This window comes from Styela clava, chromosome 6 (genome assembly GCF_964204865.1).
Source record: "Styela clava chromosome 6, kaStyClav1.hap1.2, whole genome shotgun sequence".
NCBI classification, from domain to species: domain Eukaryota; kingdom Metazoa; phylum Chordata; class Ascidiacea; order Stolidobranchia; family Styelidae; genus Styela; species Styela clava.
In genome coordinates, this window is record NC_135255.1 from 3,392,853 (window position 1) to 3,410,179 (window position 17,327).

Below are 17,327 nucleotides of genomic sequence, written 5' to 3' on the forward strand. Positions count from 1 at the left end.
GCTCTCCGAATGCGACGCGGGCCACAGAAAATGAAGCTGCGGGCCACATGTGGCCCACGGGCCTGGGTTTGGACCACCCTGGTGTGTGACATACCAATAAAATTAAATGTGGATTATGCATATAGATCGACACAGCTCAAGACGAGTAAGGACGCGAGATTTCAAATCTACACTGTATGTGCAACTGTATCTATGCTCTAACCATGGCAATCCTAAACTTATCCGCGCCGTTTCATAAAATCTCTGAGCAAAGACAACTGTTTCAAGAGTTGTGTGCCAGCTTAGAACTTTGATTTGCTACAAATAATTATGAAAAATGTTGAGACTCATTAGTGATCGTTTCATTTGAAACATGTGATAGTAGAATTTTAAATATATAAACAAATTCCCATATTTAATTAACTTTCATCGGAGAAGTTGTTTTAAAATATCAAATGTCTAAAGCCTATTCGTCACTCTTTACAACAGTGGTTCTTAACATTTCCATGCCTACCGAGTTCCTGCGCTATTCGGCAAGATTCCGCCGAACCCCATCGTTCTGAACGGCTGAAATTAGGAGCCCTATCCTAAATTTATATTGGGGAAGCTAATTTCGTGCAAGGTTATAGAAATTGAACGTTATTGTGTAACCTTAGATACCGATACCCCATGTAGAAATAGTCTTTGTTTTGTCACAATAATGTCGCCGGCAGGGAGAGTGAATGTCTTTTGTTGTATAAGTAACGCCAGTGAAAGGGCGAAAAACGGATGAAGAAATAGCAACTTTGAAAATCCAAAAGATGATATTATGCCTCAAAAACGTCGGTAGTTCAAGTCATTCGTTTCTCAAACTTCAAACTACATTGAAATGCGGATAAAAGCGTTTGCCAATTGCTTTTCGTTATACTGAAATAGAAATATGATATGACTCGGCGCCATATCACAAATATTCAGGTTAAAAATTCATGGTTTGTCATAACTACCCGAGATAATTCAAAGCCATAAGCAGTAAGCATCTAAAAGCGCTACCATAGATAAAAACAAACACCAAAACGCGCGACATCTGTAAAGTTGATACGTTCTTTGTCTGACTGATAGTTCTAGAAAAACTAAATCACATTCCTGGACAAGGCAAAATATTCATAATGGGAAAAAAGTACTAGTTTTGGGGAATTTTGTGGAAGGCGATACGTAAGTAGTTTTTACCTCGGTATCGGCATCATTGAAAATCAGTCAAGCAATCTGATTTATAGCTATAAAATGGGGAAAACCCATTATAGTGTCTAGCAACAATCCGGCAGTGTTTAGGGGTAAGCGAAATATATACCACAGCGAAGTATATATATACAAAACGAGTAAACAAGATATAAAGACTTACATCGTCCTCATTTAGGCCTAACTCTAGCAATTCACTACTTTTTTGGAGAGAACTACATTTGATTATACACATGCACCGATTTTCAATATCCACAGAATATTTTATTTCGCAATTTAAGTCAAGTACGGAGAAATATATTCTATTGCTGTCAAAAGAATAACTTTCATATTAGTTAATATAAAATAAGTGCGCCTATTTCATTCTAATCCAGGTATTAAAAGTTTTTTTACTTGCCTGTATCAAACTGATGTCCAAGAGCGGTAGACACTATTTAATTCTAAGTTACGCCCTTATGCAAAATACTTATATGGAATTGACAATTCAACGCATCATTGGCAACTCGTAGATAATGTAACAAATTCTAATAGCTCGATGTTGAACTTGTTACTGTTGAATGGAGCGTAAATAGTAGAAATAATTAAACGGCAAAGTCTTGCTTGAATAGTAGAGCAAGAATACTGCAAGGCCAGGCTTTGCATTCAAATGCGGTGAAATAATGATCAAGCGTTTGATGCAGATGGATTGTTCAATTTGTACGATGTATTGCCCACTCACAAAAGTAATAGTTCAAATCAAAATATATTAATAAGGTCTTCTCAAAAACGGCCTCGCCGTCAACTCACGCGTCAATGCTGAACTATATATATTTTGTCTAAACGATAGATTCTTATTCATGATTCATTTTGTTACGTAAAGAATATAATTATAATATAAACAGCTGTTTTGTTACTATAATTCAGTGAAGCTTCGCGGACGGATTATATTGCTCCGCGGGCCGGATCCGGTGTAGGTTGCCGACCCCTGCTCTACGGTATGATTCAGAGGACTGAGTTTTGCGATGCGAAAAGATGCAAGAAATGTTGCAAAAGTCAGGTGTAACACGTTGAATGAGGCGAGAAGCGAAGAGAAAAATATTTGTGTACAGTAACTTAATAAATGGAGTGTCATAAAGAATCTGGTACCTGATGTAACACACACTCACACTAAACGGAAAATGCAAGTGGCTAAATTTCATTAACGCAAGAAGATAGAAATTTATGCTACCTCACCCAAATCAATTACCAACAACTGCAAAATCACATTTATTCTTTACAGTGAATACAAAAAAAAAACATTCCAACCTACACAGAAGTTCGCTAATTTAATTTGACAGTACATATTCGCATGGTTGGATTTGTAAATGATTACAAAAGAGTAATAGTGATAACGCAGAATAGCATATAAATCAAATATTTGAAACAATCTATATATATCAAATGCAAAAGTATGTCATTAAAGTTTCGAAAATTTTGAAATATCAGATAATATAAGTTTGAATCTTATATAGATATATAAATTAATAATTTGAAACCAAATCTTGTTTTATGTTTTAATATTTGAATGATCCATTATATCTGATATTTAGTATGATAAAGAAATCAGCAATTGATGTATTTAATCTGTTAAAAAATTCAAATTTAATTTTAAAATCACAATTCGAAAGGAATGTCAAGTCCACTATCTTTTATTTTTTCTTCGTATAATTCATCAAAAGCTGCATTTTCATTTATTGTGAAATAGTTCTTCCAATCACCAACTTCGCCTTTTCTCATGAACTTTGACTTTTTAAAATTCATTCCCAAATTTTTACCATGTGAGTAATTTGTACTTTTGTCTTTGCTCATACTGTAGAATGTGCAAAGATTGAATATGATATCTATTTGTTCATTTGTTAGTTTCTTTCCAAGAAAGTTGGCTACAGCAACTATTTCCTTTTTCATGTCCTTCTTCATAGCTTCGTACGTGGTAAAGTAAATGCGTTCTTTGTCTGTCTGAAACTTCTAGAAAACAAGAGAGTAATGTTCGAATATATTGACAAAAAGGTCAAAGATCTTGAAGCCTCGAATTTGCTAAAAAGATTGATGGACAAGGTTGACGGGGTGGTGAGGTGTAGTAGAATAAGTGTTTTTCTATAATGAAAAAATAAAAAAATTGTTCATATAGTTTTCTTACCTCCCAGTATTTGAGAACATGAGGAAACCAGCTTCCAAACATGATATTTCCAGAGCTATAATTTTTCAAAAATTCACTCCAGGTTCCTGGGTGCGGTAGTAGCATATTCATGACGTGAAAGAAGTAAAAAGAAACGCAAACATCTTTTGCATTCCGGGCTACATAAATTATCTTGCATTTGTTACCCGATTGAATATCTTGAGGCAGTAGTCCGTAAGGGAGATGAGTCTTCATTAGCCTGCAAAGATTTTATATGCGAACTGAATGATATTACTGACTTGTTGGGGTTTTAAAAATTCGGAATTTATTTTTGCAAAAAGGTTATTACACTCGGTTTTAGATTAGATGTTACGGGCAATGTTTTTGAACCAATGGCCGCAAATTTTGCCCACCTAGACTGACGGGCCATGTAAGTGTAACGTAAAAAGTTATATTTTGCGAACAATATTTATGGTGGTACGAAAGCAAAAGTAGAAAACAGTAAGCCTTGAGCAAAAACCAAATTTAATCGCTATCTCAAAAAATTCTTTGATCTATTTTTTTTAAATCTGAAACATCGAAATTTGGTTTTAGTTTGGTTTTGTCAGCATCATGCGGACTAAATTGAATTACTCAACGGTCCTGATTTGGCCCGCGGGCCGTAGTTTGCCCATGTCAGTGTTAGAGCATAAAGCGCCATTACATTCACTTTTCAAAGGTTTTAAATACAAAAACATATTACTCATTGCTGAAAGGACGGGTTGATATAACCAGGTGGATAAAGCGCCTACTTTTCGATCTCTGGCTCCTTTTAGTATTTACTTAAACAGATATGATACTAACCTTTGCTTATTCTTTTGCCATTTTTCCAGCGTTTGTATTCCCAATAACACCTTGTCGGTCATATCTACTGTTTCAAGAAAAGGAATTCGACTCGAAAGTGGCTTGTCCTTATCAACGTTGGTATCAGCGTTGTTGCATATTAACCAAACAATTTGCTGCATCCATGTTGTACCTTCGTTAAAGTATATGATTCAATAAACTTCTATAAGTTTAGTACGACTTGAACAAATCAAAAACATTTTACTGAGAAGACTAGTTTTGCATAGCATTGCATACTGTGAAATTGCACTTTTCTGTAGATTGTATAAGATAATATTGATGAATCAACTAAATGAGAAACAAGATGTCATATAAGTAATATAAAATCAATGCCATAATTTGATATTCAATAGAGGTGAGAAGGAAAAACAAATGAAAATGAAAAGCCGAATTACAATTTTGACTTCATAATTTTGTTTTCAACGTCACGGGATGTGTAACTTTATTGCCATACGACTTTAAATTAGTCGGAGATGTGATCGAGAAATAAGTTATCGTTGAATGTCACGTATCCATGAATGTCATCTTTTACAATGCACTCACCTGATTTTGGATAAGTAGCAATAAAAACATCGTCATCTCTAATTTTGAATTTCAGAGCTTCCTCATACACAGCAGCCATTTCTTTGTTGCCCAATAGTGTTTTATATCCATTGGATGTCATAAAATGATATAAGTAACGTACCCTCAACATCTCCGACAAACCAGTCACATGGAGCAAATGTGTTATTCCATGTTTCATCATCAGCTTCACTTCTGAAAGTTAAATTATCTTGTCTCAATATTCTCCGAATATAAAATGTAGGCGCAAGAATGAACAATGTAACGTGAAAAATGTTTAATCTATGAAAATATTACCAGGCAATATTTGTTTTAGTTAGATTATTTAAATTTTTTTTAGGTAAACTTGGACTAATTGCATGTCGTATTCTGCATAAAATACCGGAAAGCAGAATAGAATATAGAAAAGATGAAACCTCGTAGCAGATTTTGGTAAGATTCTCCATAAGGTATGAAAGAATGGAGTTATAATTAAAGACACCAATACGACTGAGGGTTTACATATAGTACTTATTATATACTACTCACTGAAAGAGGTTCTATCAACCAGTCGCGTTGATTTCCATCTTGTTCTTGCGTATAAAAACGCAGTAGCAAAAGCTATTAATAGTATAATTAAAACTTGCATTCTGGATGATTTATTCCGAAATTATCTCTACGTAATTTTACAAAGCAAAATACAAAGTTAAAAAAAGAATTGTCGTGACGACAATGAGTTCGACTGTGTTCGACTAAACATCGACAATCATCAAAAGAAATTTGTATATATTTGTATAAAATTTGTAATACGCGCTACACTGGTACTGAATGTAAACTCCTATATCGCATGCCGGAACAATATTTCACCGTCATTATAACACCATGAGTTGTACATGAAGATTTTCATAAAGGTGTACGCATAGACTGTATAAGGATTGAGACAATCACACACAGTCTTATAGTTCTTCAAGTTTTAGAATTTTAACAAATTTGCAGCGATGCTAGTGGTAATAGTCCAATCTTCCGCCTTAATAACAACAAATTTGACTCAATAATATTCCGACTTTCGATGTAAGTCCCTCAAACTATCTCGAAAATCTTTGACCAAAGCATGCATACCGACAACGCTATCGATAGGCATCCAATTCTGGACGCAGCCTGCTAAAATTTATTGCCATCAACAGTAACACAACCGTCCAAATGTAGTTCGGCAGTTATATGAGATATATTTGAGGTACCGACGCAGAAGATAAAATAAACAATATCCTACATTTCTTTATTGCAAGAAATCAAATATTAGCATATTGACTCTCGACTCCGTCGTCCGTTATTCCAGTGTGTAGGATATACGAATAAAATTAAATGTAGAATATGCATATAGATCGACACAGCTCAATACGTTAAACAATCCGATATTTCGAATCTACAATTCATGTGTACAACTGTATCAATGCGCTAATGGCAATCTTAAGCTTATCCATGCTGTGCCATATATAAAATTGCTAGGAAAAAACATTTGTTTTTAGAGTTGTGTGCCAGGTTACAACTTTTTAACATCAGTACATAAATTTCATCGTTGATAAAAGCAACCCAAATGATGGCCAAAAATTAAACATTTCTTGTACCAAAATTGAATATCAATATCGATATTTTTCATTTACTCTTTGCCGAGCTCATCATAAGCTGCATTTTCGTTAAGTGTGGAGTAATTCTTTCAGTCACCAACTTCCCTCCTTTTTTGTGAATTTCGAGAACTCGAAATTCATCCCTGCATTTTAGGCATGAGAGTCAATTGGACATTTATTTTTACTTATATTCCTGAATGTGCGGTGTTTAAATATCGTATCAATTTGTTTATCAGTAAGATTTCTTCCCAGAATAATAAATTTATTTCACCTTTCAAATCTTTTTTTAAAGCTTCGATATAGCAATACAGGTAGCTAAATTCTATTAACACAAGTAGATAGAAATTTGTGTTACCTTACCCAAATAAATTATCAACAGCTGCAAAATCACATTTATTCTTTACAGTGAATTTAAAAAAAAAATCAACACACACAGAAGTTAGATAAGTAAATTTGACAGTACATAATCGCATAGTTGGATTTGTAAATTATAACACAAGAGTAATAGTGATAATACAGTTTAGCATATAAATCAAATATTTGAAACAATCCATATGTTTTTATTACCTCACAGAATTAATTTCGTACTTGTTTTGATTCGTTTTGCAACAATCTACGAGCATCGAATTCGAAATTACGTCATTAAAGTTTCATTCAGTCGACAACTACGAAATACACGATAATATGAGTTTGAATATATAATTAAAGATAGAAATAATTCGGAACAGAATTTTGATCTAAGTTGTAATATTTGAATAATCCGATTTATCTGATATTCACTATAACAGAGAAATCAGCAATTGATGTATTCAAAAAATTCAATTTCAAAATCACAACTCGAAAGGAATGTCAAGTCCACTATCTTTTATTTTTTCTTCGTATAATTCATCGAAAGCTGCATTTTCATTTATTGTGAAATAATTCTTCCAATCACCAACTTCACCTTTTCTCATGAACTTTGACTTTTTAAAATTCATTACCAAATTTTTAACATGTGAGTAATTTGTACTTTTGTTCTTGCTCATACTGTCGAATGTGCAGAAATTAAATATGATATCTATTTGTTCATTTGTTAGTTTCTTTCCAAGAAAGTTGGCTACAGCAACTATTTCCTTTTTCATGTCCTTCTTCATAGCTTCGTACGTAGTAAAGTAAATGCGTATTTTGTCTGTCTGAAACTTCTAGAAAACAAGAGAGTAATGTTCGAATATATTGAAAAGAAGGTCAAAGACCTTGAAGCATCGAGTTTGCTGAAAAGATAGGTGGACAAGGTTGGCGGGGTGGTGAGGTGTAGTAGAATAAGTGTTTTTCTATAGTGAAATAAAACAGAAAAAATTTGCGTTGAATATCGTTTTCGGAAACTCAAAAAAAAAAAAATTTAATAAAGAAAATATACTAAGAGTAATAGCTTCCTATCGACTATCTCCATCTTTAATTATTATAATTATGCAATCAGTTATTCTATTTGTTGTGGCAATCATTCCAACAACAACAAGAATTTAACAAAAGGATCCATATGCTTCTTCTGTGCTTCCAATAAGTAATAAAAACAAGAGCTGAAGTTAATTTGAGCATGGTATATTTGCCTAATTGAAAATCAATGCAAAATGAGTAACAACAGCTTTTAACATTTGGGTTTGACAGTCACGGAATACCATAGATCTTTGAATGGGCGCAAAACTTTAGAACATAATTCAAGACTAACTATCTTATGAAGTTATTTTTTTCAAATAACCATTGTAGCTTCATTCAACACATTGCGTTGACATGTGTTATAAAGCATGGATGGGTTGGACAAGTTATTGTAGTTATCTTATTTATTGCACGGCCTAATGGTGTCTTTAAAACACTAAACTCAACTAATAGCCTATACTTATCAGGCAATATTTTATCAAACGACTATTTTCGTGTCTAATCCTAATATATAATTACTTCTGATGATTAAATATAAAAATGAGCGCAGATTTCACATTCGACAAGAGGCTGTTTACATGCATCATGTTCATAAAGTGTCCCTACCTCCCAGTATGTGAGAACATGAGAAAACCGGCTTCCAAACATGATATTTCCAGAGCTATAATTTTTTAAAAATTCACTCCAGGTTCCTAGGTGCGGTAGTAGAATATTCATGATGTGAAAGAAGTAGAAAGAAACGCAAACATCTTCCGCATTCCGGGCGACATAAATTATCTTGCATTTGTTACCCAATTGAATATCTCCAGGCAGGAGTCCGTAAGGGAGATGGGTCTTTATTAGCCTGCAAAGATATTATATGCTGACTGAAAAATATTACTGAATTGTTGGGGTTCTAAAAAATCGGAATTTATGTAATGCAAAAAGGTTGTGACACTCGGTTTAAGATGAGATGTTAGAGCCCAAAGCGCCATTTGTTTCACTTTCAAAGATTTTAAATAAACAAACTCATTACTCATTGCTGAAATGAAGGATTGATATAACCACGTGGACAAAGCGCCTACTTCTCGGTATTTGTCCCCTTTTAGTATTTACTTGATAATGTGATCAGGAAAAGAATTCGTGACATCTTACAAACGTTATGACAGTCGCTTCAGAAAACCAGCTACTGAATTGTATCAAACAGTTATATGATATACTAAACTTTGCTTATTCTTTTGCCATTTTCAAGCATTTGTATTCCCAATAACACGTTGTCCGTCATATCCACTGCTTCAAGAAAGGGAATTCGACTCGAAAGTGGCTTGTCTTCAGCAACGTTGGTATCAGCATTGTTGCAAATTAACCAAACAATTTGCTGCATCCATGTTGTACCTTCGTTGAAGTAAAGTGTTCAATAAACTTTTATTAGTTTCGTACGACTTGAAAACAAATTAAAAACATTTTACTGGGAAGACTGGTTTCGCGTTGCATACTGTGAAATTGAACTTTTTTGTAGATTGTGATAGGAAGTGTTCAATGGAGTATTTGTAATTTTTGCGAGAAAGGAACGTGAACTAAAAAAGACAAATCAGGTCATATAAGTACTAAAAATAATTTGATAATAAATATAGGTGAGAAGAAAAATAAAAAGCCTAATTACAATTTTGACGTCATAATTCTATTTTCAACGTCACGGGGAAGTGTAACTTTACTGGCATCCGACTTCAAAATCATTCGGATATGTGATCCCGGAACAAGTTATCTATAAATGTCACCTTTTACAATGCACTCACCTAATTTTGGATAAGTAGCAATAAAAACATCATCATCCATAATTCTGAATTTCAGAGCTTCCTCATACACAGCAGCCATTCCTGTGTTGCTTAATAGTGTTTTAAATCCATTGGATGCCGTATAATTTATAGGATATAGGTACCGTACCCTCAATATCTGTGACAAACCAGTCATATGAAGCAAATGTGCTATTCCGAGTTTAATCATCAGCTTCACTTCTGAAAGTTGAGTTATCCTGTTAAAATATTATCTGAATATAAAATGTTAGCGCAAGGATGAACAATGTAACGTGAAAGTGTTTGATCTCTGGAATTATTACTAAGCAATATTTGATTTAGTGAGATTATTTAAAAGTTTGTTTTATGTTAAACTGGATTAATTGCATTTCGTATTACTGCATATGATACCGGCAAACAGTATATATTATAGAAAAGATGGAACCTCGTAGCAGATTTTGGTATACAGTACTATTTATATAACTACTTACTGAAAGAGTATTTGTCAGTCATTCGGATTGATTTCCATCTTGTTCTTGCGTTTAAAAACGCAGTAGTAAGAGGTATTGATAGTACAATAACAACATGCATTCTGGATGATTTAATCCAAGTTTTCAGTTTTATCACAGAATCCTCTACGTAATTTTATGAAGCTAAATACAAAGGTAAAAAAGGAATTGTCGCGAGGATTGTGTTCTACTGAATGTCGACAACCCCCCACGATTTAGCGAATACTTTTACCATGTCGTTCAGAAATTTCAGGATGAATATGATTGCATTCAACCTTTTTTTATTGTGTTGCATCGAAGATAGATACGGCCTTTGGATTAAGCCTGGAGCGGCCAACCCGCGGTTCGCGAGCCGCATGCGGCTGTTGCGTCGGTTTTATGCATCTCTTTTCGCCTTGGTTATATCAAGGAAAAAATAAAATGCAAACTACGATTCATCTCAATTCGATCATTTATCGTGCACTGTTCTTTTATGTCGAAGATACATGAACGCCCTCATTCGATTGACACCGCAATCGTCCATTATTAAGCCCCAATCAAATTCGTCGTTGTGGGACGTTTATTGCACTACAAGGGCTGCCGTAATCGTATCAAAAACGAAGTTAGGCCACAAACGCGCAATTTACCGTTAGAGAAAAGTAATTGAATTGCAGATAAACCGTCACAGATTACGTCGTCGACGACTCATTTAATTCTGAGACGGATCGTTTGAAATTCCCTCTAGTCTCACATGACACTGCAACTGAGTTGAAGATGAGTCTATCCTTGTGGGGTAGACGAACTGAAATGCGCTTTATGGGAAGGAACTATTGACTTATGGATAAGGTCAATGTCAAACGAGCTGCGTTTAGAATATTTTCAATGTTTGGATCAACATACGTCTGCGAATATGTGTTTTCTACCCCCTAAAACACATGAAATCGAAGCATTGACTTGTTTTGACTGACACCCATGTGAAAGAACTGCTTTGATTAGCTAAAACGACAGACAAACCATATTTAAAAAGCAATATTCAATCCAAGAAACACCAGAAGTCCCACTAAGTAGCATGCATAACAATAAATGGCTTGTAAATTTCCGTCATAATCATGTTGCTTAATGACATTTACAATGAACTAGCATTCTAGCAGATCTGAATAAAGGTGTATCTGATGTTCATGTGTGTTCCTTGTTATAATGAGGCTCTTCGCGGTAATTAACTACGAGATGCAGCTCTTGGTGTCTGACTGGTTGGAAACCACTGGATCAGGCAATCTATAACCTACACAGGTAGTACAAGTAGTTTATGTTCCGACTTTCCGTGTAACTATCTCGTACATATATTCAACCACAGTATATATATAGACAACGCTATGGATGGGTCGCCAATTGTGGACGCAGCCTGCTAAAATTAATTGCCATCAACAGCAATACAACCGTATAAATGTAGTTCAGCAGTTATATGAGATATATTTGAAATACCAGCGCAGAAGACAAAACAAACAATGTCCTACATTGATTTATTGCAAGAAACGAAATATTAGCATTTTGTGCTCGGCTCTGCGTCCGTTACCCCAGTGTGTATGACAGGGTGGTCAAAGGTTGTCGGTTCCGGCAGCCACAAAATTATTTTTGCATTGTTTGCGGGCCACGATAGTGCCAAAAATAGGTAAACAGTGCAAAACAAAAAATGCAAACACATGGTTCTCAGGCATTGCCAACCTAGACTAATAGAATCCGCATTCGATTTTTAGTTTTCTATGATTCCTATGTTGTCAGCATATAGGCTTATTCCCGACCAAAACGATAGAAAGTCAGATAACAATATAGACCCCCAACACATCATTCAACTTCGCTAGATGTCTCAGCTAGCCATAATACTAGTCAATTCAGTGACATTAGTGATGCAACTTTGAGTGCCGCTGCTAGATAACCAACTTTGGTTCCCCGCGGCTTCCCTTCCCCAGTAAAATCAAATATGAATTATGTATATATATATATATAGGTCGACACAGCTCAAGACAAAAAATAACCCGATATTTCAAATATACAATGTATGTGCAACTGTATCTATGCTCTAACCATGGCAATCCTAAACTTATCCACGCTGTTTCATATATAAAATCACTAAGAAAATACAACTGTTTCTAGAGTTGTGTGCCAGCTCAGAACTTTGATTTGCTATATATAATTATGAAAAATGTGTTGAGACTCATTAGCGATCGTTTCATTTGAAACATATTATAGTAAAATTTTAAATATATAAACAAATTCCCATATTTAATTAATTTTCATCGGAGAAGTTGTTTTAAAATATCAAATGTCTAAAGCCTATTCGTCACTCTTTACAACAGTGGTTCTTAACTTTTCCAAGCCTACCGAGTTCCTGCGCTATTCGGCAAGATTCCGCCGAACCCCATCGTTCTGAACGACTGAAATTAAGAGCCCTATCCTAACTTTATAAAGGGGAAGCTAGTCTCGTGCAAGGTTATAGAAATTGAACGTTATTGTGTAACCTTAGATACCGATACCCCATCTAGAAATAGTCTTTGTTTTGTCACAATAGTGTCGCCCGCAGGGAGAGTGAATGTCTCTTGTTGTATAAGTAACGCGAGTGAAAGGGCGAAAAACGGATGAAGAAATAGCAACTTTGAAAATCCAAAAGATGATAATATGCCTCAAAAACGTCGGTAGTTCAAGTCATTCGTTTCTCAAACTTCAAACTGCATTGAAATGCGGATAAAAGCGTTTGCCAATTGTTTTTCATTTTACTGAAATAGAAATATGATATGACTCGGCGCCATATCGCAAATATTCAGCTTGAAAATTCTTGGTTTGTCACAACAACCCGAGATATTTCAAAGCCATAAGCAGAAAACATCTAAAAGCGCTACCATAGATAAAAACAAACACCAAAACGCGCGACATCTGTGGAGATACGAGTTTTCTATGAAACGTACTAGAATCTAAAAGCATTGACGGGTTCAATAAAACTTCTATCTGCGTGAAGCTGTACACACAGCTAAACAAATTCATCGGTCGTTGAACTTTTAAGCTTGAATATCTGCGATGAACTAGTTATTTTTGCATAATTAGTAGGCGAAGTAATATAAAAGTCTCATAATATAAAACTGTTTCAAATGACCTTCGTCGAACCCCTGGAACAGCTCCACCTAACCCCAAGGGTTCGATCTAACTTAGGTTAAGAACCACTGCTTTACAATATTTTGCTTAAACGTTAACATCAGTACGTTTAGTTTCCTCATTGATAAAAGCAACCCAAATGATGGCCGAAACTTATACATTTTTTATATCAAAATTAAAATTAAATATCAAAATCGCTATTTTCATTTTCTTTTTGTCGAGCTCATCACAAGCTACATTTTCGTTCAGTGTGGAGTAATTCTTCCAGTCACCAACTTCTCCCTTTTTCGTTAAATTGGACAACTCGTCCCCGCATTTTTGGCATAAGAGACATTTGTACTTTTCTTTTCAATCATATTTCCTAAATGTGCGGTGTTTGAATATCGTATCTATTTGTTTATCAGTAAGATTCCTCTCCAGAATAATAAATTTATTTCACCTTTCAAGTCTTTTTCATAGCTTCGTATGTAGTAAAATAAATACGTTCTTTGTCTGACTGATAGTTCTAGAAAAACTAAATATCTAAATAAAAAAGAAAACGAAAAAATTATATTCATTAAAATAAAAACAAATACAGCGTTCATAAAATGGGTTGCTACCTGTCGAAAATTAATCACCTGAAAAAACCCGCTTCAGTATAATATATTTCCTGCGTAGTGTTTTGCTAAATCCTCCACATTCCTGGACTAGGCAAAATATTTATAATGGAAAAAAAGTACTATTTTTGGGGAATTTCGTGGAAGGCAATACGTAAGTAGTTTTTACCTCGGTATCGGCATCATTGAAAATCAGCCAAGCAATCTGATTTATAGCTATAAAATGGGGAAAACCCATTATAATGTCTAGCAACAATCCGGCAGTGTTTAGGGTTAAGCGAAATATATACCACAGCGAAATATATACAAAACGAGTAAACAAGATATAAAGGCCCACATCGTCCTCATTTAGGCCTAATTTAAGCAAAAGTAGAAAACAGTAAGCCTTGTGTAAAAACCAAATTTAATCGCTATCTCAAAAAATTCTTTGATCTATTTTTTTAAAATTTGAAACATCAAAATTTGGTTTTAGTTTGGTTTTGTCAGCATCATGCGGACTAAATTGAATTACTCAACGGGCCTGATTTGGCCCGCGGGCCGTAGTTTGCCCATGCCAGTGTTAGAGCATAAAGCGCCATTACATTCACTTTTCAAAGGTTTTAAATACAAAAACACATTACTCATTGCTGAAAGGACGGGTTGATATAACCACGTGGACAAAGCGCCTACTTCTTGATCTCTGGCCCCTTTTAGTATTTACTTGATAATGTTATCAGGAAATGAATTCGTGAACTGTCACGAACGTAATGACAGCCAATTCCGAAAACTAGCTACTGGCTGATATCAAACAGATATGCTACTAAACTTTGCTTATTCTTTTGCCATTTTTCAAGCGTCTGTATTCCCAAAGACACGTTGTCCGTCATATCTACCGTTTCAAGAAAAGGATTCGACTCGAAAGTGGCTTGTCCTTAGCAACATTGATATCAGCGTTGTTGCAAATTAACCAAACAATTCACAGCATCCATGTTGTACCTTCGTTAAAATATATAGTTCAATAAAATTTGTTTTGTAAGACTTGAAAACAAATTAAAATATTTTACTGGAAAGACTAGTTTTGCATAGCATAACATACTGTGAAATTGCACTTTTCTGTAGATTGTGATAGTGATAGAAAGTGTTCAATGCAGCATTTGTAATTTTAGCAATAGAGGGATATGAAATAAAAAATACAAATCAGTTCATAAAAGTAGTAAAAATTCAATGTCATAATTCGATATTATATATAGGTGGGATAAAAAATTAATAAAAATAAGGTATCCTTGAACGTCTCTTTTTACAATGCACTCACCTGATTTTGGATAAGTAGCAATAAAAACATCATCATCTCTAATCTGGAATTCCAGAGCTTCCGCATGTATTTCAGCCATTCCCGTGTTGCTTAATAATGTTTTGCATCCATTGAATGCCCTAAAATGATATAAGTAACGTACCCTCAACATCTCCGACAAACCAGTCACACGAAGCAAATGTGGTATTCCGAGTTTTATCATCAGCTTCACTTCTGAAAGTTGAATTATCTTGTCAAAATATCCTTCAAATATACAATGTTAGGATGAGCCATGTAACGTGAAAATGTTTAATCTCTGGAGATACTAACATGCAATATTTGTTTTAGTTCGAGGTAAATTTTAGGTGAAATCAGACTAATTGCATTTCGGATAACTGCAAAAAATACCGGCAAACAGTATATATTATAGAAAGATGGAACCGCGTAGCAGATTCTTCATAAGGCAGTATGGAAAAATGGAGTTATATGGATATACCACTCAGTGAAACATAAACTGAATATTGAAGGCAGGCATAGGACTGATGATTTACATGTGCTACTTATTATTACTACTTACTGAAGGAGTCTCTGTCAATCATTCGCATTGATTCCCATCTTGTTCTTGCGTATAAAAACGCAGTAGTAAGAGCTAATGATAGTACAAAAAAAACTTGCATTCTGGATGATCTAATCCAAGTTTTCAGTTTTATTTCAGAATTCTCTATATATATACGTAATTTTATAGAGCTAAATAAAAAGGTAAAAAAAAGAATTGTCGTGACGATTGTGTCCATGAGTACACAAAGATTTACATATAACGTGAAGTACGGCGACATTCCTGTGTACGCATAGTCGTTATAAGGATTGCGACAGTTACACGCAATTTTGAAGTTCTATAAGTTTTAGAATTTTAACAAATTTACAGCGATGCTAGCGGTAATAGTCCAATCTTCCACATTTATCACAAAATATTTAACTCAGAAAATTCCGACTTTTCGTGTAAGTTCCCCTAACTATCTCGTACATCTTCAACCACAGTATGTATATGGGCATGAGTGGACCTTCAATGGTGGGCACAGCCTTCTAAAATTGATTGTCCTCAACAGTAGCACAACCGTCTAAATGTAGTTCGGCAGTTATATGAGATATATTTTAGAAATCAGTTCATAAGATAAAGCAAACATTATCTTACATTTCTTTATTGCAAGAAAGCTCGGCGTCCGTTATCTCCATGTGTATGACATACGAATAAGATTAAATGTAGATGATGCATATAGATTGACATGGCTCGAAACGGAAAGGAACCCGATATTTTAAATTTATATTTCATGTGTAACTGTATCAGCGCGCTAACTAAGGCATATAAAATCACCAACAAAAGACTATTGGTTCTAGAGCTGTGTGCCAGTTTACAACTTCGATTTGCTACAAATATTTATAAAAAATGTTGAGACTCATTAGTGATCGTTCCAGTTAATACATGTCTTAGCGAAATTTTCAATATATATATACAAATTCCTCTATTTGATTAACTACCAATGGAGAAGTGGTTTTTAAATTATCATATGTCCTAAGACCTATTCGTTCACTCATTATAATGTTTTGATATTTGCTCGAATTTTAACATCAGTATGTTTAGTTGCATCATTAATAAAAGCAACTCAAATGACGGCAGAAAATTATACATTTCTATTACCAAAATTGAATATCAATATCGGTATTTTTCATTCTCTTTTTATCGAGATCATCACCAGCTGCATATTTGTTAAGTGTGAAGTAATTCTTCTAGTCCAGTGCTCTTCAACCTTTTTGTTATTGTGGAATCCCTGATATAATTTTTTGTTTTTTATGGAACCCAAATTAACAAAATTAAAAAAAAAACATGAAATAATCGTAACACGAAAAGCTGAACAACAAATCTAGTTTGTACTTTGTAGTATATACTCTCACTAGTCTCGAGAGCAATTTCTACATACTTTGAACATCATGTAACTATGGTGCAACAATAGCGTTCTTGTTAGTTTCATAACAATGACTAAAGTGATTGTACAACCGAAAATATTTCTGTTTTGTCTATTAACTGCACTGTGACTAAACCTCCTGTTCAACGAACTGGCTTACTTGGAGTTTGAATGAGACACGGTGGTCTAGGAATATTTATATTGACGCATCAACATGCTGGAACAAGAAATGTTTTTCCATGAAAAAAACAACAATGCGGAACCCCTAAGGAACCCTATAAACTCACGGAACCCTAGGGTTCCGCGGA

At 34.4% G+C, this 17,327-nt stretch overlaps 2 protein-coding genes across 10 annotated transcripts in view; both read right to left on the reverse strand.

Moving 5' to 3' along the window:
• LOC144411707 (sulfotransferase 1B1-like) overlaps positions 1-15,804 on the reverse strand; it is a 92,309-nt gene extending 76,505 nt beyond the window's left edge. Inside the window, exons 1-8 of one of the 9 annotated variants that reach the window (XM_078113944.1) lie at positions 15,636-15,773; positions 15,080-15,198; positions 13,632-14,763; positions 10,052-10,213; positions 9,564-9,782; positions 8,993-9,162; positions 8,395-8,632; positions 6,783-7,556 (exon numbers count right to left, since the gene is read on the reverse strand). In XM_078113944.1, the coding sequence (XP_077970070.1) occupies positions 8,576-8,632; positions 8,993-9,162; positions 9,564-9,782; positions 10,052-10,151 (546 nt within the window). In that variant the 5' untranslated portion in view covers positions 10,152-10,213; positions 13,632-14,763; positions 15,080-15,198; positions 15,636-15,773 and the 3' untranslated portion in view covers positions 6,783-7,556; positions 8,395-8,575. Of the gene's footprint in view, positions 1-2,662; positions 3,178-3,349; positions 3,572-6,782; positions 7,557-8,394; positions 8,633-8,992; positions 9,163-9,563; positions 9,800-10,051; positions 14,764-14,831; positions 15,034-15,079; positions 15,293-15,635 lie in introns of those variants that run through there. The other 8 variants (XM_078113941.1, XM_078113942.1, XM_078113939.1 and 5 more) reach the window with 8 other exon arrangements.
• LOC144424441 (sulfotransferase 1E1-like) lies at positions 7,206-7,508 on the reverse strand. The gene has a single exon (XM_078113780.1). The coding sequence runs from the start codon at positions 7,506-7,508 to the stop codon at positions 7,206-7,208; it is 303 nt and encodes a 100-aa protein (XP_077969906.1).
• Positions 15,805-17,327: the final 1,523 nt, after the last annotated feature.